The sequence below is a fragment of the Urocampus carinirostris genome, chromosome 13, assembly GCF_059441175.1.
Source record: "Urocampus carinirostris isolate Australia breed hairy pipefish chromosome 13, RoL_Ucar_1.0, whole genome shotgun sequence".
Lineage (NCBI taxonomy): Eukaryota > Metazoa > Chordata > Actinopteri > Syngnathiformes > Syngnathidae > Urocampus > Urocampus carinirostris.
Window position 1 is genome coordinate 16,259,612 of NC_142361.1, and position 22,899 is coordinate 16,282,510.

Here is a 22,899-nt window from a genome sequence, read left to right on the forward strand (position 1 = left end):
GAAGTCGACTGCTCTGAAAACTGCTACAATGTCTCAAGTAGCCAATGTATACGGAAGTGGCATGACACCGATGCAGCTGATTTATTTTAGGGACAGCGAAAATACATTTTTTATATCATTGTAGTGCTAATTTTACTTAGCAATTCTACATTTAAATTCGAATACGTTCTGTTGATGCATGAGGGGAAACATGAACAAAACAGACGTGTCTTGTGGTGCTAATTCTCAAAAGTCTTCTGTTGGTGCAAATGTCGCCCGAGTCAGGTGGAGCTTCCTCAGGCAGGTAATGTTATATCTTACTAATGTATTCACTCTAAAAAATGAGATGTCCTCAATTATGCTCTTGTTGGTTGATTGGGCAAAAAGTTCTATTCCAGTGAGAGGAAATATTGTATTGAAGCTTTGGAGCCACTGTTTTGATATTTCTGTAAGACGTTTTTTAAATAATTGTTATCGATATAGCGCTCGTCTTGGGATCAAGAGATCGCAGTTCGAATCCCGGCTCCTCCGTGTTAAATGTCGAAGTGTACTTGGGTAAGACACTGAACCCCTAATGCCCCCAATAAGCAGGTTAACGCCTTACGTTATACTATTGGGAAATGTGAAGCACATTGTAAAGCGCTTTGGGAAGTCTTCATTGACATGAAAAGCGCTATATAAATGCACAATTATATTCTTTGTGTTCATTTCATTTTCATGGTTAAAATTAATACTCAAGATAGTCGAAATAGCTCAATTACATATTTCACACAATTGATGTTACCTTATTATTTGTCTAATGTATACTGAATACACGTTCTATCGTTTACTTATAATTGGTTGTTCTATTAAACGAGGGGAACGTTGTTTAAGGTGTCCTTAAATATCCATCCATCCATCCATTATCTGCACTGCTTATCCTTAGTAGGCTCGCGTGGGTGCTGGAGCCCATCCCAGCCATCTTCAGGCAGTGAGCAGAGGACACCCTGAACTGGTTGCCAGCCAGTCGCAGGGCACACAGAGACATACAACCATCCACTTGCCCATTCACACCTAGGGACAATTTGGACCGGCCAATTAAACTGAACTGCATGTTTTCTTTTGAACGTGGGAGGAAACCGGATTTGCGAGAAGGCATTGTGTCTTATGAACATCTGTCAGACCCAGTTTTGACAAAGGGCTGGTGCTCGTTAGGGTTTTTCAACCAATGTTACATTTTTATCATGGCCCAAGCTCTTGGTATATATAGGTAAATGTCACCCATTTTGACTGTGTGTTTTGTAAAACCATACAACTTTGTGCTGTACTCACATGCAGGTATATAAAATGTTTGTTGATAGTGTAATTATAATAAAAACCTCAACAGAACTGCTCAACTCCAGCGTTTGTTTTACCCATCTTTTCTCACAAACCTCTATGTTTAATGAACCCACGTACAAAGAAAATTCATCCTCCTTCAACCTTCACTTTACTCCCACAACTAAGCCCTGTCATCATTTCCCATGATGCTGGGCTTCAATTGTTTCAGTTTTCATTGTACTCTGCTCCTGACCATTCCCCTATCTACGAGGAACGTAGTACCCTGTTGATATTTGATTACCTTTAATGATAATCATGTGTTTTTTTGTTCTGGTTTGCATTAGTTTTATATAGTATGCGATCATTTGTGGCGAGGGTTAGTATTCTGTGTATATACAGGGAGTGCAGAATTATTAGGCAAGTTGTATTTTTGAGGATTAATTTTATTATTGAACAACAACCATGTTCTTAATGAACCCAAAAGTCTCATTAATATCAAATATATTTGGAAGTTGGAGTGGGGCTTTTTTAGTTTTAGCTATTTTAGGAGGATATCTGTGTGTGCAGGTGACTATTACTGTGCATAATTATTAGGCAACTTAACAAAAAACAAATGTATACCCATTTCAATTATTTATTTTCATCAGGGAAACCAATATAACAGCTCAACATTCACAAATATACATTTCTGACATTCAAAAACAAAACAAAAACAAATCAGTGACCAATATAGCCACCTTTCTTTGCAAGGACACTCAAAAGCCTGCAATCCATGGATTCTGTCAGTGCTTTGATCTGTTCACGATCAACATTGCGTGCAGCAGCAACCACAGCCTCCCAGACACTGTTCAGAGAGGTGTACTGTTTTCCCTCCTTGTAAATCTCACATTTGATGAGGGACCACAGGTTCTCTATGGGGTTCAGATCAGGTGAACAAGGAGGCCATGTCATTAGTTTTTCTTCTTTTAGACCCTTTCTTGCCAGCCACGCTGTGGAGTACTTGGATGCGTGTGATGGAGCGTTGTCCTGCATGAAAATCATGTTTTTCTTGAAGGATGCGGACTTCTTCCTGTACCACTGCTTGAAGAAGGTGTCTTCCAGAAACTGGCTGTAGGACTGGGAGTTGAGCTTGAGTCCATCCTCAACCCGAAAAGGCCCCACAAGCTCATCTTTGATGATACCAGCCCATACCAGTACCCCACCTCCACCTTGCTGGCGTCTGAGGCGGACTGGAGCTCTCTGCCCTTTACCGATCCAGCCACGGGCCCATCCATCTGGCCCATCAAGACTCACTCTCATTTCATCAGTCCATAAAACCTTAGAAAAATCCGTCTTGAGATTTTTCTTGGCCCAGTCTTGACGTTTCAGCTTGTGTCTCTTGTTCAGTGGTGGTCGTTTTTCAGCCTTTCTTACCTTGGCCATGTCTCTGAGTATTGCACACCTTGTGCTTTTGGGCACTCCAGTGATGTTGCAGCTCTGAAATATGGCAAAACTGGTGGCAAGTGGCATCTTGGCAGTTGTACGCTTGACTTTTCTCATTTCACGGGCAGTTATTTTGCGCCTTGGTTTTTCTACACGCTTTTTGCGACCCTGTTGACTATTTTGAATGTAACGCTTGATTGTTCGATGATCACGCTTCAGAAGCTTGGCAATTTTAAGAGTGCTGCATCCCTCTGCAAGATATCTCACTATTTTTGACTTTTCAGAGCCTGTCAAGTCCCTCTTATGACCCATTTTGCCAAAGGAAAGGAAGTTGCCTAATAATTATGCACACCTGATATAGGGTGTTGATGTCATTAGATCACACCCCTTCTCATTACAGAGATGCACATCACCTGATATGCTTAATTGGTAGTAGGCTTTCGAGCCTATACAGCTTGGAGTAAGACAACATGCATAAAGAGGATGATGTGGTCAAAATACTCATTTGCCTAATAATTCTGCACTCCCTGTATGCTAGTTACATAATCTAACATGGTATCAACGAAAGTTGAAATAATATGTCACCCTTTGTAACTTTGCTTCTAATCTAAACTAAGAAAATGCTCATTGAAAACAATTGTTTTCCTTTACTTTGTCTCAGGTTTTGCGCCAGAAACAATCAGACAACCCTGAGGTCAAACAGGTGTCTGTCCGCAGGTTTGAAACATTTGACCTTTTTAATAGGCTGAAGGCCTTGTCCCCCGACACCGCCGACACCTCTGAGGACGAGTGGGTGGAGTACAGAAGTGTTGTGATCCCAGAGTACAGTGCTTTTCTCAGGTACCGACTTCAGTCCATGTAAAAGTATACCTAAAACATGTGAACAAAGTCTAATTCTCACCATATTTTAGGGACAACCTAGGTCCTCTCCGAGTTAACGAAGTGCTCAACAGCTTTGATAACACCGGCAATGTTTGTGAGTACCTTGGAAACTTCTTTACTTGACTGTCTGTCATGTGTTATCTAGTATTTGTGACTATCCAGCCTGAACACGATAAGTGAAGGGCGGCCTGATACACTATATCAAACAGAAAATGGTTACACATCATTAAGCGATCCACATGCTGTGTTCAGTTGAGCAAATGATTGATGCTTTGATGTTGTTTAGCATATCATGCGCTTTCCTTCGAATGCCTTTAACATATTTGCAGACGCCTTTGGCTTATCGGTTGAGCATACCGTTACAGTAAATGATTTGGGTAGAAGTACAGGGAAATGTTAAAAGACCTGTTTTCATTGCCAAGTTCATTTTGCACTATTGTTAATATGACACATTTTAATGTAGTGATTGTCATTTGTTTCACTATTGATATTTTACTGTATTTTAAAACTGTTCTTACATGATGGGGCGAGGTAATTTAAAGATGATATACAGATCAGGTGTGATCTATCATGCGTTCCAATATTGCATGTGTGCTTGTAGACCATCACTTACAACTTTTCAGAAAATAAATGTTGTAAATTTTGCTGAGTGCATCTTTGATACCTACTAAAAGTACAAATTTAATAATGTTGGGAGACTAAGCCCGCTGAAACTTCTTTCAGAAAACTCTGTATGATATAAGGTTTTCAGGTTTTAAGTTGTATTTGCACCCCCATAATCACTTTGGATAACCTCTCTGAAATTTCTGATATTTTGGTTTTTGCTGACTTTAACTGAAAGGATTAGTGGAACATGTACGCTGTGGACAGTAGTTCTTACTGTATGATCCAATTGGAAAAAGTTGCTTGGTGAAAAAATATACCGCTGTGGAAATTGAATATTCATTGCATTTATCCAAAATACAGATTCGTTTAAATGCTAACTTGCTGATCCATTGGTAGTCGCAGATTCTACTGGCTTTCATTTATGTCAAAGCACAAATTTGCTCTACAGACTTGTCTTACCCGCAATTCATTCATCAAGAGCCTCCTCCTGTGCCTAGTCATGCTTGAAAGCAATGCTATGTCAAAGATTATAGGTTACCACTAACCAGCCAGATGGCACCATAGGAGTCTGGGTCAAGGGTGAAGGCCGGGACTGGAAGCAACTTCAACTTTCCCTGAGCGTAAACGACAACAGCGGGTTGACACAACAGTCCATAAACTCTGCTAAAGTGACAATAGTATTCAATAAAAAGGCAGAGGTCATTATGTGACTTTGTACATTATTGTCCTACTTTTAGCCCTCCCCTTGTGTTTCTGCTTCTCAGCTGGAGTTATGCTTGGCCAGATGGGTAAGTGAGTTCCCCACTCGACTGGTGGATTAGCACAGCCGGAGATGAGAGCATTTATTGAACTAGGGGGTAGAAGACTTGGTGGCGGGGGGCATACCGGAGGTGATTCAGACATCTTTCTATGTATCTCTGAATGCATCATTAGAGCGTGGTCAATTACAGATTAGTGTAGAAAGTTATTTGCTTGTACGTATACCTATAGATAAACACTTTATATTGAAGTCATGTATCTTGGGAGGCTTGAGAACTTCACCCATAAAACCCATTGGTTAGTGCTCCTTCGCTTGGAAAGTTAGGAATGAAAATAAGGCCTTGACATGACTTGGACTGGAAACAAATTTGGTTGAGTCCTGGAAATCCATCTAACTTATCCCCAATCAGAGCCACCTTACCAGGGACTGCTGACAAGTGCTAGACTTCTAAACTTGTTTTTGCTTAAGCCATCTCACTTGTCTGAAGTTTGTTGAGCTTTCTGACTATTAGCAATGGAAGAATAAATTATTAAAGGATCTCAGCTAAAACAAGCATGGTGTGGACTTCCATAATTAGTGACTACTCCCCACCTTGTGGAAACTAAGTCCCACACTTGACACATGATTGAATTCATAGTAGAGAATTTGACATGACGGAATATTTTTGAAGTGACATTAATTCGTAACAACTTGCTTGTTTAAAATCCAATTTTTTTAAGACTTCGACCAAAAACATATATTCCCAGGTGGTAACTTTGTAGTGACAAAAGTTATACACCTTGTACTTTTTTCAACTTATGCTTCTGAATCTCACCAAATCAGTCTGGAATCAAAACTGTGAGCAGTTGCCAAGCTTTTAATGCCCAGCCATTTATTCATGATAAGAGCTTAACAATGTGTGACAATCATTTTGAGGATTTGCCATAATACAGAAAAGCACAATGAATCTTCCCTGCGGGATAATGTTCGAATAAAACTGTTGAAGGAAGCAGAAAGAGTTGACCATTCATGGAGCCATGTAATCTCCACTAGGTTAAATCACCCCTTAGATTAAGCCAAAGGTAATGCACCATGTTAAGGGCAGTCCTTACATCTAGCTGCCCATGTGTGCTTGTGTGTGGAGGAGATCTTGTTCTTTAGACAATGAGCTGCAAACCCCCCCCCGCTCTCCATTCCATGCTTGGGACTAGCAATGCGTGTGATCAATTAGAACTGGTTGAGAGGAGGCTCTGAAAGGACCAGAGGTTACCCTGTCACTGCCCTGGGGTGTGCTTGTGTTTCTGTTGGAAGTGGGAGAGGAACAGTTCTAAGTACACACATACCAACTGATGTGCACCCCTCTGGATGACATTCTGCTCCCCTCTTTACCTAAAACCCATCACTTCTCCCCCCCAAAAATGTCACACATCCACCAATGCATCTGGTATACCTTCACCACCTTCCCCTGCTATCTTGCTAATCCCTCACCCCCGAGGTGTGGACAAGTCTGGATCCTTAGGGGTCCTTGTCCTCCTCAATAGCTGGTTAAAAAGCCTGGCCGGATTAGCCCACTACCTCTAAAATGCAGACTCAGCTTTAAATTGCTACCCCCTGTCGACATGACCCAGTCTCTTCCCTCTGTGCTTTTGTGTTTGCGCCATCGTTGAGCATGTATGCGAACAATATGTGACGTCTTGTATTACAATAGGCCTGAGTCAATGGTTTGACTACCATGCGTGGTGAGCAGACAAGGACTTGCAATCAAACACAATGGAGAGTGTAACAACATCTTCCGGAAGGAGCTCAACTCCATTTTAGCTGCTAGATCCAATTGTTGCAATGATTATATGTGTTTTTTAGGGACTGTTCCTCACATTTAGCGGACGGACGCTTGATCGTTTGGATTTTAATTTATGAAGTTCAGTAAGATATTCACATTTAAAGAATTTGCATTCAGCATAACCATGCCTTCACATTTAAACCATTAAGTTTGACATGCAGACAGCATTGGAATAATATATATTTGTTTTTCCTCAAAGACTTGACATGTGTCATTACTGTTCTCATAGTGAATGAGAATCTTGAAGTTTCTTGACAAAATACTTTCCAGAAGTAAGTGGGCACCTAAAAAAGGAAGTGTTTCCAAGACTGAGGTCAGGTGTATTACAGTTCTGTCGGGTAGTGGCAAATAGCAAAAAGCTTCAGGTCAAGTTTTACACTGGAAGTAATTCTGTATTGGTGAATACTTTGCAGAAAAGATTGATCTGGTGAGGAAAATACTGTTTATTCATGGAGAGCCAGAGTCTTTCAGGGTTTGGACGTTTCCACCCTCTTTACTGATCTCTAAAATAGGTATATTGTGGCCAGAAACACCTGAAATCTGTAGGAATTCAGCTCTTGAGGACCAAATTGAGGAAAGCCCTCTCTTAAAGTAACTTACGCCAGAGGTAAGTAATTCAGGATCTGGTTTAGAAGATGTCCTGTTGCATGATGAAAAAATTGGAATCGGCATCCTTCTAATGTAAATGTAAATGGTCTGCATTTTCAGATCAAATTAAGACAGCTTGCTTATTGGGGTCATTAGAGTGTCTTGCCAAAGGACACTTTGACACATAACACAGCGGAACATCTATAGTACATTATTGGTCTTCTCTATTTCATGTGTTTGAATGAGGCACACTCTTACCGGCTGTACCTCCACAGCACTTGGTGACCACATGCTCTCTACACACAAGACAGAAGAACTGGTGCAAGTTTTACTTCCAAAGACCAGGTCATCAATTTGGCAGGCAAATGCAATCAATTTCTCATTTTAGGTGAATCCTTGGTGACATGTACTTTGAGAAAGTATCCAACCATAATAAGTCCTACAAATGTGGTTCTTTTTGCCCGTTACGTGTGCAGCTGGCGGTTGCGTTCATCTCATTGAACTTATTGAACTCCGAACTTACGACCTCCCTTCACTTCTCTGCCCATCAGCAGCAGATTCTCATTGTGACGTGGGGGTGAGGATTTGACCTGGCCATTTTTAAGAGGGGAATTGCTGTGCTTGTTTTTGCCGAGGGATCAAATTTTTTTTCACCAAACGATGGTTTCACCCTGAAGGTTCAGACCACAAAGAATACACCATTGGTGTGTTTTCGCACAGGGTGTTTGAAGTAGCGAGTCTTGTTGACATTGTAGGGCTTTTAGCTTAAAGGACCACTGGGAGCGTCGGGGAAACTTTAGTGAAAGATCAAATGCATCAACATCACCATGTTGAAGTTGGTCATTGAAAGCCGTTGATGCAATAAGGCTCATTTATTTTGACTTTGTGCGTGAAAGGATTCGAATACTTGCTACAGCTGCTACGTCTTAACAGGTTTCTTTTTCTCTGTTCTCTGAAATCCAGTCTAATGAATGCTTGGATAAGGTTTTAGAAACAGTTTTTTTTTTTTTTTTTTAAAGAAATGGCTGAAAAACGTTTCTTCCAGAACTCATGCAATTGACTTTTGTAGAGCTGGACACCTGCTTATGTGTCCGGTGTCTAACCATTTTCTCTTTGATACAGTGTATCAGGCGGCCCTCCGCCTATCGTGTTCAGCAGAACCCTGTTTGCATAATGATGTCGACTCACGGTGGCGCAGTGCTAATTATACCTCGTTAGATAATAGCACATGACGGGAGCTGGCAGACGCACACACACACACACACACACACACACACACGCATACAAACACTTGCAATGACACACTTAGACACCGTTGTGTCAATGACAAGGTTTGCGCCCCCCTGTTGAGCTGTTTATTACACGTTCTGTATAGAAAGGGTTTGTTGACTGCTGGTTTTCATTTGAAATTATGAAGAAAATACTCTCTCTGAAAGAGCACAAATACGGGTGTGCCATCATCGTTTTGCCTTTACCTGTAACTGTTTTGTGTTTTTTCGTTTTAATTGGGTCTTTTAATTATCTTTGCTCTCTGTTGTGAGCCAAAATGTTAACATGCTATGGAATCATAATTTTTGCTCAAGGTACTGTTATGTCCTTGCATTTGGACTACAGAGTTACAGAGTTACTGAACTTAAAAACTAAACTTGCACAAACCACATGACCAAAACAATCCCCCAAGTGAGTGGTTATTATTTGTCTCTTTGGCAAAAGTGATACTATTTTATGAATATAAAAGATTTGATAAGTTTCAGTCTACCTCAAATTCTGTATTTGTATCTCTGTGCTTTCAAAGAAGCCAATAGTGTAAAGAACCTTCCACTTCTACCAAAAGACCAAGGGTAAAAACCTTCCAATTGAGCCCTAAAACCCTAACAGTTAAAAAGTACATTCTGAGTTGTTCCAAGCTTTAAACGTGTTTCTTTTCTCTAGATTTTCTCATTGTCTTAGCCTTCTGGCTAGACTCTATCTAACAAACTGCAAACAACATTTTTTTAAAATGCTTTAGCTGTTTCAGGTGCCACCAAAGAGTTCCACTTAGTTGCATTAATGATTTTAAGATTATTATGCTTTTCTCTGAACTAATGTATAGCTTATGTCCTCTTAAATGAGTAAAATAGTTAGGTGATGTTGCTTGCAGCTGTTATGCTGCTAACAAACTAAATCGGTTCCAAACTAAAGGAAAGTTAGCCCAAAGCGTAAATACATGCGTTCAAATATTAAAGCAGTTTTAGAACCATTTGCATTATATGGCCTTTAAGTAATTTCGAAATGTTTTTAATTTCATTTACATCATATTTTGTCATTGGAAGTTTAATTTATTTTCTTTAAGTTTTGTACATATAAGAAAAGGGATGGGACTTAATATGTTATTCTTGTCCCACTCCGTTTAGGCATTTTGTTTGATTTAGGTTACATTTACATGTGTACACAAAGAATATAACTGCCTGAAATGAATAAAAAAGGAATGAATTGAACGTTTTCTTAGCAATACAGTACTGGTAAGTTAAATTTTTTATTGCTTTACCTTTCACTGTCTTCTCTTTAAATCTGTTTTGATGCTGTGGTAGAGTTAAGCACCCTGGGTGGCCTGCTACAATAAACCTGCCTTGGCTTGCTCTGTCAGAAACACATTTTTATAGTCTTGCTCCAATGTAATACATTTACATTACACTACACTAGCTATTGAAATTCATCTGAAAAAAATCTCCTTGAAAATATTAGTATTTGCAAAATTGCTCCGCTTAACTTCACATAAAAAAAACTTCCAGCAACTATTTTACAAGCCTATTCAGCATTGCTCAAGATGACTTTCATACTTGTCATACAGTTTCAATGGGACTAGTTTTTTATTCAGGAACAGAAAGCATGCTTTGTTGCGCTCGCACGTCTGCAAGTGTTGCATTGTGTGCCTGAAGCGAGGCTCTCGAGTGCAGGGCGGCGGCTCCAGGGCACATTGAGAGACTTGCGCCAGTTGACTTAATTGAAAGTAATTGATTTCCTCCTCGGCACTGTCCTTACCGGAGGCCAGAGCAACGAGGGGCAAGGACTCGCCCGTCATGGTCGCCATGTCCTCACGTGCTTGGGGATGTTAACGGTGTGGTGCTCAATGCAACCTGACGCCAAGAAACCACACATACACACACGTGTTTGAAAAGTCCCTGCAATAAGTCACCATGCAGCTTTGAGCACAATAGAGATTGAAGGTGAGCTCTTGGGTGTAGCTTTGCCTAGGAGGCCCCTCCTCTCCCTTCAACATCCCCATTAGAGTTGATAGGATACGTGGGTTGTGTGCATGTGTGTGTGCGCCTGCGTGCTCACTATTACCAGCAAGCAGCAGGGAGTAAGGTCAGGAAATGAGTCGAGCTTTAAAGGGGGTTTCCCTTCTCAGTGCTGTTGTATTGTGACCAGGGCTAATACTCAGCTAATTACAAGGACATACTTTAGCAGTGAGCACGTCTCCTTCCTTTTCTTCAAGCTCATAGAAAATCCACTCTGTGTGGAATTAGGTGCAGGAGAAAAGCAAGAGTAATAATAACAGGTCGTTGCCACGCTAGTTAAAAGCAAAGCTCGCCCTCCCTCTGGACGGATACAATTATTGGATTTTTCTCCATTTAAATCTGCCGTCTCGACGTTACCTCAGCTTCATTGCCTTTCCTTAGGCTTCTAGTTTTGGAAACCACCCGTTGTGCACGAGCAATGTATTTCATAAATGATAAGTGTCAATGCAACACCAAAAAGTGACGCTTTAAAAAGTATCTCTTATTTCAATATAATGGCTATTTTAAAATCATTTTTACAGAAAGCAAACATAAGAGATCAATAATTGAGTTCAGAACTCATCTAAAAAATAAATGTAATTACAGTTGTTATTATAGGTTGTTTTCACGTGACGTCACATGCACATACAGGATGGGTCCAACGGACACAATTTGATGTGGTCATTGGTCTACACTGTTATGTTATTGGCTTTTCAAATGAGAGTGGAAAATGTGAAGCATCATTTTTTTAGTCTCTCTGCTATAGGGCTTGAGAAGTAAGGAATTGTCAACGAGCAGGCGATGAACATGGCTATCGATGCTTAGTAGAGACGACCTAACACCCAAATCGTATCAGTATGTGAGAGTCTGTTCCGAACATTTCGTAAACGGTAGGTGATCGTGAACAAAAATGTTTTTTTTTCGAACGAATAATAGGGGAAGTTGATCAGATTTCTTGTTGACTGTCTTTTGGGTGAACAGGTGACTTGATTTAACTTGTCAGGATGGACATATGGTTTTCCTGCCAAGTGCCAGCAATAACATTAACAGCACTTGGTCTCTTTCTATCTGCACTTTTCTCAGATTCTTTCCACATAAGTCAAGAACAGCTTATTTAGATATTGTATTAATACAGCTTCAAACTCCTATTGAACTAGTTTTTAACTTTTTTTTCTGAACTGTTACTCAACTGGCGACCGCTCTGCTTTGTACTCTTGTGAATTAATATCTTTCAGACATCGGATGTAGATAAGGCGATTAAGAACCTATCTATTTTTACATATATATTTATTCCAAACAAACTTAGCTTTTTGAAGCCTAAATTCCCTCTTCTGCTGAACAACTCTCACGGCAGCCCTTGACCAAACACCTGTAAGTTGGTCGTTCTACAGTGTGCAATGGTGCTAATAGCCCTGCACTAAAATGCTACCGTGAGCTAGGGAGTGCCCTCCAAGGGGAGAAAGCTAACAGATTTTCAAGTGGCCCCCCGAGTGAGGCTGCTAATCGCTAACTAGCACTAGTGCTTTTCCCGCCGGGACTCATTTGGTGGGCGGCATGCAAGCTTTCATGTGATAGATTTTAATAAGACAGCTATTAATGCGAGAACATTAATATTATTGTAAGTGGATAAGCATTACACACATAAACACACTTCTGGTCAGACTACATAAACAGGAGCAGGTCAGACTTCTCTGTTCTTACTCATTCTGTCTGCATCTGCCCACAGCAGGCCATGGCGCCACATACCTTTTTGTGTTTGACCACAGAGGGTGAAATTACACACACACACACACACACACACACCCTTTGCAACAATCTTCTGTAATTATTCAGGGGGATATACAAGAATCAATTATTTTTTTCTAAATTGCATTATAATGAATTACAAGGAAAAAAAACCTGGTGTAAAAAACTAAATAAAAAAAATCCTTGGGTTTTATCTTTTGACTTGCTCTCAAAAACAACTCCCACTACAAACTTGATTATATGATATTATGTTTATTATTTCAGGACAACATTCACTTTTAGCAAAAGTATTGTGATCTGTTAAGGTAATGTTTTTGACAGATATAGGGAAACAGATATAGGTCAGCTTTATACAGTTGGGTTCAAATAGAAAATAGAAAAACATTCACCCTATTGTAAAGAACACACCTGAAGCCCAGAAAATCTTTGGCTGCTCTCTGCTCAGTCTGGAGGACTTGGCCAACTTGCGATACCACTTCAAAGCCCAAAACATTATAAAGGACTTGTCTCACCCAGGCCACCATTTTTCTACCTGCTGCCCTTTGGTAGGCACTACAGGTCCCTTAAAAGCTGGACTACTGGATCAATAGGTTCAGAGACAGTTACTTCTCCAGAGCCATCACCATCCTAAACAAGTGCATAAGACGAACTTATATGTCTTGCCTATGTATAGAAAAATGGTTATTCATATCTTGTCCATCCATCTATCCATCCATTATCTGCACCGCTTATTCTCAGTAGGGTCGCAGGGGTGCTGGAGCCCATCCCAGCTATCTTCGGGCAGTGGGCAGGGGACACCCTGAACTGGTTGCCAGCCAGTCGCAGGGCACACAGGGACAGACAACCCGCTCGCACATTCACACCTAGGGACAATTCGAACCGGCCAATTAACCTGAAATGAATGTTTTTGGAATGTGGGAGGAAACCTGAGTGCCCAGAGGAAACCCACGCAAGCACGGGGAGAACATGCAAACTCCACACAGGAGGTTTTGATCTCACGATCTCAGAACTATGCCGCAGACGCGCTAACCACTGCGCCGCCGTGCTGGCTATTCATATCTTATTCACATGTTATTTTGGAATTATGCTGTTAAATGTCATTGCAGTACTTTTTAATTGCGCGACTGTTATGATGCAGTTGCAACTTCGGGGTGTCTCCAAGCACTATCTCGTAAACATTTTGCTTATTTATCCTAGTATTCTTTTTATTTCTTTTTTAAGTCTTTTTAAACGTTTAACCTTGAGTGCCACATATTTTTTCATTGTAAATTATGTTTACTATGTTTTATGACAGTCAAGACAATTCCAATTCCAAAAAAAACAGGGCCCCCGACCCATTTTGATGAAATGCTTAGGGATGTACAACTCTGGGGAACCTTCACTATGACTTTGTTTTCTGATCTGTTTTTATAAGCGTAATATTAAAGAATTACTTCTACGTTAAACATCTGGACCATAACTTGAAAAACTAGCCAACGCTCAAACGCTAGAGCTTTTTCTTAGAATATTTGAACGTTTGAACTGTGGGTCTGTTTTTTTGGATGCCCCGCTAGACCAGGGCGGTATAACAACGTGTGCTTTGCCCAAGATTTGTGTGATTTTCATCAACAAAGAGTTCTTCTAATGTGATTCGTCTTCACTAAAGTAATTCATTTTATGACAAAAGTTATTTCCATTGCATCAAAGATGGAATAAAATAGTTCAATGTTATTGTGCGAGAGCTTCAAATCACAGGATATTTTCCCTATAAATCACGTGGATTAAGGGCTATACAAATAAACATTACTTGACTTGACTACTAACACTTAAAGGGGCAGAGTGTAATGTTTAGTGCTTCCAAGTGGTTAAAAAACATAATCCATTAAAAAAAACATTGATTTGAATTCCAGGCAAAATCACATGAACTATCATACCAATGTTAATTTTCATAAAACATTTATAGATCTAGAAATTTGTATTTCTTTTACATCGAGGAATCCCTACCCAGAAGTTGCCACCATGTTTGTCTGGCATCTTGCTGATACCGTATTTTCCGCACTATAAGGCGCACCTAAAAGCCTTTATTTTTTTCAAAAGCTGACCATGCGCCTTATAATACAGTGCGCCTTATTTATGGATCAACATGAAGTTTTCCAACTAACTTGCAGCCGCCGACTAGATTTTCCCCCCGAACGCCAAGTAGTACGCGGTGTATGCTGAGATTTATTTACCGGCGTTTCATTGGCTAACCAATGTGTCAATCATCATTTGAATCGATCACTATTGGCTAAAGTTATTCGGAGGTCAAGGGGCGGATCCTTTTTATCATTTACAGGCTGCCATTGGCTTGAACGGCAAAACAAAGCCTGCAATTGGCCCAAAAAGACGTGTCAATCATCAGTTGAATCGATCACTATTGGCTAAAGTTATTCGGAGGTCAAGAGGCGGATCCTTTTTATCATTTACAGGCTGGCATTGGCTTAAACGCCAAAACAAAGCCTGCAATTGGCCGAAAAAGATGAATGCGTATAGAACGTGGCTGATGGCACACAGAAAGCATTTTTTTCTTTTCTGTATTTGTAATTATTTTATTCTCCTGGATTTACTGCACTCACGGATGTAAGAGGACATTGGCTGCACATTATTATGAACACAACGACTTCGGTGAGCTACTCCGGGTTTTATATTGTCCCTGTATCTTGTTTCAGACTGAACTCGATGTTTCTGTGATAAGCGGTGCAGATAATGGATGGAATGAAGTGTCTATTTCTAAATTCAACTCAATTCCAAGTGTTTATTGTCATATGCACAGTAAAGTTGCGAGCGAAAAAGAAAATAGAAACTAAGGAATGTGTGGCTTTTCTTGAATCCCAAGACTTTAACCTTCCGAATGATGGAACGATGCATTTGAGTGACATCTACGGACACCGCATCCGCACGTGTTCTCGACACGTATTTGCGTCTTTGCAAGCTTTGGGAATGTTAAGGGGGTAATAAGTTTGACTGAACTATCTGACTGTTTTGTCGACGTTCCCATTGTAGCGCCTTATAATCCGGTGCGTCTTATGTATGTCAAAAATAGGACCAAAAACGATTTTTTCGGGGTGCGCCCTATAACCCGGTGCGCCTTATAGTGCGGAAAATACGGTACTATTCTGATAAGCTCTAAGACAAGTGCATAGCTGAGGCAACACTGAAAATGAGTTGCCTGGTATATAAAGGGCACGTTTTGGTTTTAAGAATCCTTTTATTTGGAAGCTCGTTTAATAATGTATGTTCACTGTTGAGACACTTCCTGATAAATACCCACAGAACAAAATGTAATTACCCAAAAACGCTAGTAAAGAACACAGAACAATTTGATTGGGTGGGCGGTAGAGGTGGGCGGAGCTATGCACATGCAGCACGCTACCCCCTCCCTCACGCGCTTCCTCTGCGCTCAAGGAAAATACATCCACAGGTTTTTGCAGCTTTTTGTGACATTTTTACAAAAGACCTCATTTTAAAACCATCATTTACGAAAAAAATAAAGGTCAAAGTGAGCTTCAATGATCTTAAGTAACTGTGGGAGGAAGACGAGTTTAAAGTCGCTTAGTGTTGTATGGGAGACAAGCTTTGGTATCATTATTATTTCATAAGTTTTATCAAATCATCTAACGTCACACATATAAATAAAATGAGCAAAAAAAATAGCTTTGTCTGTAGAACGGGTTTGGTGGTTTTGTCGAATTTTGTCCTAAAAGACATGGTATGGCCCTCTCTCCAAATGAAAAAAATCAAAATATTTTCTACTATGGCTATTTGGGTCATAGAGGTTCCCGACCCTTGCTTTGAGGTGTTGTAGGAATACTTTGCCTAAAATAGTAATTAAATGGTTTTATAGCTATCTTTGTGTCCGTTGTGTGTTTATCTGTGTCTTTTTCTATTCTTAAAAGTGGGGTGTGTCGTTTGAGGTGTCCTTGGAAAATTGGGGGTTAAATATTTTCCCTATTGAGTAAGTGCCAACAATGGCTAACTGAATTCAAAAAGCCGCTATGCTTTATTTTCCACTGTGCTTATCTGCTTTTATCTTACTTCTAGCAGAGATGTTCGGGTGGCATGCATCAGGTTCGGGGAATGGGGTTGGGGGGTTGGTTGGGTGCTGGAAAGTGAGGTATTTCTTATTTTTCAGTGTTGCATGTAAATGGACACAGTAAAAAAGGCCTGCCTCTATGGAATCTAATAGCCAACCCAAACCCCAAGAAAGATGAAAAAAGAACAGTTAATTCGAGTGCATCCAAGAAATGCATGTACTTGCACGTCCGTCATGAACAACGTGACTGAGACTGCAATGATGACACAAACCAACCAAGAGATGGCAGCAAAGAGTACCAAACTTCCTAATTCTGTACAGCTCCTTTAAAGTTTTGCGGGAAGTTGTTTGCTTCCAATAGTCTTTATATGGTTATTTTAGTCTTTGTGTCCGTCATGTTTTTGTTTGTTTTTCTATCCTAAAGAAATATATAACGTTTAGAGTATTCACAACGCTTTCTCCTCTTGTTTATTTTATTAACATTGTTAAGGTGCTTCAATTTTATTCCATTTTTTCCTGTTATCTCTTTTGTTTTTTTTAATGTGAAGTAAAAAGAGTCCACTCCCATGAAAAAGGTGGCCAAAACTTACTCATTCAAAATGAAACCTCACTAATAAACTAACCACCAGAGGGTCATGGTACAGCACCATATTTCCGTTCCTGCTTCATTACAGATGTCTGATTAAAATCTATTGGGATTTTTTCAGTTTGACATATATTATATGTCATCTTTTAGATCTGTTTTATACCCTAGCAAAAGTTTCCTTTGGTGCAAACCGGGGGTGTCAAACACATTTTTACCGAGGGCCACATCACCGTACTGGCTCTTCTCAAAGGGCGTGATGTAACTTGTAAACGAAATGTGATTAAATGGTATGTAGTATAAATGTAGCCACTGTTTAATATGAAATAACTCATCACACACTTTACATTTACCTTGGAAAAACCGTTGTTACATATACACAATATATTACCGTATTTTCCGCACTATAAGGCGCACCTAAAAGCCTTTATTTTTTTCAAAAGCTGACCATGCGCCTTATAATACAGTGCACCTTTTTTATGGATCAATATTAAGTTGCAAAGTCTTGCAACTAACGCAGCAGCCGCCGACTAGATTTTCCCCCGAACGCAAAGTAGTCCGTGGTGTATGCTGGGATTTATTTACCGGCGTTTCATTGGCTAACCAATGGGTCAATCATCATTTGAATCGATCACTATTGGCTAAAGTTATTCGGAGGTAAAGGAGGCGGATCCTTTTTATCATTTACAGGCTGGCATAGGCTAAAGGGGCAAAACAAAGCCTGCATTTGGCCGAAAAAGATGAATGTGAATAGCAATTTGGGTTGACGGCATAGAGAAAACAGTATTTTACTATTCTGTACTGTATTTGTAAATATTTTACTCTCTTGTATTTACTACACTCACGGATATAAGAGGACCATGGTTGCACATTATTATTGAACACAAAGACTTCGGTGAGCTACTCCGGCTATATATTTTCCCTGTATCCTGTTTCAGACTGAACTTGATGTTTTTGTGATAAGCGGTGCAGATAGTAGATGGAATGGAGTGTCTATTTTTAAATTAAACTCAATTCCAAGTGTTTATTGTCATATGCACAATAAAGTTGCGAGCGAAAAAGAAAATAGAAACTCAGGAATGGTTGGCATTTCTTGGATTCCAAGACTGTAACCTTCCGAATGATGTTTGGAACGATGCATTTGTGTGACATCGTACGGACACCGCATCCGGCACGTGTCTACGACACGTATTTGCTTCTTTGCAAGCTTTGGGAATGTTAAGGGGGTAATAAGTTTGACTGAACTATCTGACTGTTTTGTCGACGTTCCCATTGTAGCGCCTTATAATCCGGTGAAACTTATGTATGTCAAATATAGGACCAAAAACTATTTTCTCGGGGTGCGCCCGTTATATAACCCGGTGCGCCTTATAGTGCGGAAAATACGGTAAATATATAAAAATGACAACATCTAGGAATTTTTTTCGATCATTTGTTTTTCAATTCTACTAATTGGCATTGATGTGTAATCACTTCCCCGTTGTGGCGCTGAGCCGTCATTATGCGAATATCAAAGTTAAAAGGCATTGTGGGAAATGCACTTGATAGGTTTGTCTGTTTTTAATGTAGGACACCTGCAAGATGAGATTACATAGGATGCCAGTTCATTATTTTGATCATTAGACCTCATTGTTGTTCGTTGTCTTGACTATAACATCGTTGTCACTATCAGCCAATCATGTTATTGTTCTTTGATTTTTACAGCCTTTAGGGTGGATCTGCTTTTTGTAACCTGGGAGTTCTAATAAAAAAGAAAGGGCTTTTAGAACAGGTGCGAATAACTGATCAGGGGTTTGGGTTCCTCTTCCTTGTAAGTTCAAAACTTATTGTTGTCATCTCTCTTTATTTCGAATGTCTACTAAACTAGACTTATCAGTAGTTCTTAGATGCGTATTCATTTTAAGCTCTCACAGGCCCCATAAAATGATGTTGGGGGGCCACAATTGGCCCTCGGCCCTAGAGGTTGATACATGTGGTATAAACCATTAAGTATGCTTTATGATTTTTTTTGGCCATTTTTCACACATGACTGGTACTGGGGCAATTTGTTTCTGTAGAAATAGGATACGAATGGACTAATTGGCGAACTCAGTTAATCGGACAATGCGTGACCAAAGTGTTTATTTACAGTTGTATTCTGGAGGTTGTCATTTTCCTCTTTGAGTCTTTTCCTGCCCCCTCTTGCCCCTGCAACCTCTCTGAGCTACTCTCGCCGCCGCCCACCGGTGATTGCCACTGAAGTCTTCCCATCACCGCTTCAATCACCACAACAGCAAACAGGCCGTGACAGGGCACACACACACTCGCATCGTGAAGAAGAAACACTTTCTAAGCTTTTATGCTGTTTTCCCAAGTGGCTGTTTTTGAGCGCAGCCACAATGGAGGGCCTAATGCGGATTTGTTTAGAGAGCTGCTTAATTGGAGTGGGATGCTTTAATTGCACCTCTTTCATACTGTGTGTGTTTGTTTGTGTACTTGCATGCACGTGCACAAATGTGGCCATGGTACATGCGTGTGCTGGAGCAACACCTGGCCTCTGAACTGCGTGTGGGAAAACATTTACTCGTGCAAAACATGGCCGACGTGAAGTGTGCAATCACGGGGTAGTGCGGGTGCAACAATGTGTTAACATAACAACGGTAATAAAAGGAATCGGCATCCTCAGAGCCTGCTGCAATGTAAACATGCACCTGCGTCGACTTTAGGTTCAACCCAACCCAGTTGGGGGCGCTACATATCTTCCTTGAACTTTGAACCGGTGTGTGTGTTGTACATGTTTGACACACAGTTCACGACAGTGATGTGTTCAACCCTAATTGGTGCTCAGACTATGTGGTGGTGGCAGAAAAAAAGGTATACCGTATTTTCTACATTATGACATCCTCCGGATTATGAGGCGCTCATGCAAAATTTTGTTTTTGTGATATTGTTTTCATATATAAGGCGCTCCTAAATTAAAGTTGCATATAATTAAAACTATGGCAAGTGCTAAGGTTGCACTAAAAATAAATAAGTACCATATGTGTGCTTAAATTGATCAGTGAAATATAGGGTTTTTCAAAAGTTTTGGGCACATTTTGACATTCAATAACTTAGAAACTATTAGGGATACAAAAACACATCTGGTTAATTCACGAAGAGCCTAATCTCACTTTTAATCACTTTGAGCACTTTTAGTCACACCACACACATCGAGCTGATAGTCAATTTATTGTTAACCGCGTCTCAGTATTGCATTGTCGATGGTTGCAAACAGCTTCTCTTGGCCGTGCCTTCAGCTTATCCACGTGTTTCATATTGAATGGATGCAAGAGATAGTAAACAATAAAAACGTCAAAGTTCTCAGTGTGCTAGAGATACAGTGCAACCTGTTTACACACGGACCAGTAAGTAGAAGCCGTATTTCTTCTTCGGGGTGGATGCTGGGTGACCCCTCACAGTGCCATGCAGCAGAAAGAAGCACTTCAGCACTGTCCTCTACTCAGAAAAAGGTGCACACAATACAAAATCTAACTTACAGTAATGTCCGGATATTTTTTGACATACCGAATTTTTTTTTTCGTATCTACCGTTTTGCGTAAGTCTTATGTTGTATGTAGGCGAGCGTCTGTATCCATTAACTAGTTTTTCAGCATTATGGAGTATGTCTCACCCTTGACTGTCCATCAAAGAAGAATTGTGCGTTGACAGCTTTCTTCGACATAGCACAAAACGCGGTCCCCTTTGGTTTACGGGTGCTCTGCTGGAAAGCAGTTCCAACTTCTTCAGTCACATCTTCTGAAGTTAAGGGGTGTCTTGTTCTTTTAGTTGGGCATAAGCAGCCATCCATTATAAATTTATTATGCAATCTCACTATAGACTTCCTCTGTGGTTGCCCCTTTTCTAATTTTCTACGAAAAGCATGTTAAACAACATTACACTTACACTGTATATCACAATTGTAATAGATTGATCCACTGGGAATCAAACCCAGATCACGGCAAGGAGAGTGCCGGATCCTATTGTCTAGACTACTAGATGACACACAAAGTCATTAAGTCTTATGTCATCACACTTTTTTTAGTCATGCTACCACACTGTTTGTGTTATTATAAAGCCAGGCTGCGGGGAATATTGTAAGACATTAAAGCGGTTTGTGTTATAGAAAAGGTCGGGGACCACTGAAATACAATAGTGTATTGCCGATTTGCAAAATCTTTACTAAGCGCTCAAAAGTCTGAACCGAATGAAAAGAAAGGCTATGTGGGAAGTAATTCCGTTTCCCCGAAATCCATAAATAAACACATGGCTGCACGTATTAAATCGTGTTTGTTACTTAAGATGCTGAGTTTGAGCTAAGAAAAAGTGAACAAACGTTTATATTGATTTTTCATCACTTTCTGTTTTTTTTACATTCTAATACATTACAAACAAATCTTGAAGTTTTAAGTTTAGGGTACACTCAAAATAAGGCGAGAAGAAATCAATTAATTTTGAGCTTGCATGGAAAATAGGAAATTTCTGTACAAACCCCCTCAAAAATTCCAACCTGCTCTTAGTTGGAACAGACCCATATTTTTCACTATAAGAAAGCAGAATAGGAACAAATCCGAAAAAAAAAACCCCATTAAATTATTTACTTATTAAATCTCAACCCCCTCCCTCCCTTTTTCATTCATGGTGTGTGTAAAAGTTTGGGGAAAATACATATATAGAATCTATTCTTAAAATAATACTGTAACTTAATAAAATGCGGAAAATGAGAAGTGAATTATTTTCTGGATGCACTGAAAGAACAAAAGCACCAGCCTTGAGCATTCCAAATTAAACTCTTCATTCAATTTCACAATTCAGTAAATGTTCAAATTGTTGATAACGAATAAATCCAATTTTATGTCCGGCCCTTATATGAATATTTGTGTTGCATACTTACCAACATGCATCTTGTGTTTATTCCATAAGAACAACAATGTTTCCTTATCCTCCACTTATGATCAATAGGATGATGATGGTGTGTTTCGTGTACATGTCTGAGTGGAGACACATTTTGTGTCCTCAGTAGGCCATAGTCCCCGAACTAATCAATTGTCATCATTTAAGGCCACGCCACTCACACAGCGCATTGCTAATCAATGGAAAAGGAGCAACTTTCACATTAGCGCAACCACTAAAAGTACACAAAGCCAAGAAAGGAAGGCGCTCATGTTCTGTATATTTTACGATTATATTGCTTTGCGACAGCCACCCTTAATGGAGACGTCCCATCCTAAAACATTATCCACAAGGCCAATCTGATCACTTAAGGTTTGCTGTCCCCTCTGTCTTTTGTCTCTCTCTCTATGCACTTTAATAACCCCCCTGGAAGGGGTCACATGGCTCCTTATCTTTTTTTCTCTTGTGCTGACTGTCCTTTTACCTTGGTGGTTAAAAAAAGGGACAATGTCACAGAGATAAACATAGAAAGTCAAAGTGGATGGAGAGTGCATCATCTCATCCGAGTGGCCTTTGGTGACCCGGTCCCACCAAACACATTCGTTGGATGTCGTCTGTCCAATCACTCACGCTATTTGAAAAAATAAATAAATAAATAGACTGTTAGAAGAGAAGGGTGCTTTTGTTCAAATTGACAGGGAGTGTTACCAACATTTTTGTATTGAAGGAGGCTGATAACACTGGTGCGATCATTCACAATTTTCCACCTGATTAATAATTTCCAAGCTTTTAGAAAGTACAATCTGTCAATCCCGATTTTTGCCGATCCTTTTCTTTTAGAATTATTAAAAGCAGGATCCTCTTCCCAAATAAGTTTAAGTAATATTTTGAACAATAATTGCAATTTTACCACTCTGATATTTAGATAAATCCTAGTAGAAGACAATACATACATACATATATACATAAGACAAGAGTGAAGGAAGATAAGAT

The 22,899-nt window shown here is 39.9% G+C and overlaps 1 protein-coding gene across 2 annotated transcripts in view; it reads left to right on the top strand.

The window, feature by feature from the left end:
• Positions 1-17: 17 nt before the first annotated feature.
• Positions 18-22,899, top strand: part of camkmt (calmodulin-lysine N-methyltransferase) — a 185,883-nt gene continuing 163,001 nt past the window's right edge. The window contains exons 1-3 of one of the 2 annotated variants that reach the window (XM_088351060.1): positions 18-283; positions 3,445-3,540; positions 3,612-3,676. In XM_088351060.1, coding sequence (XP_088207186.1) covers positions 249-283; positions 3,445-3,540; positions 3,612-3,676 — 196 coding nt within the window. In that variant the 5' untranslated portion in view covers positions 18-248. Of the gene's footprint in view, positions 284-3,361; positions 3,541-3,611; positions 3,677-22,899 lie in introns of both variants that reach the window. The other variant, XM_088351059.1, reaches the window with a different exon arrangement.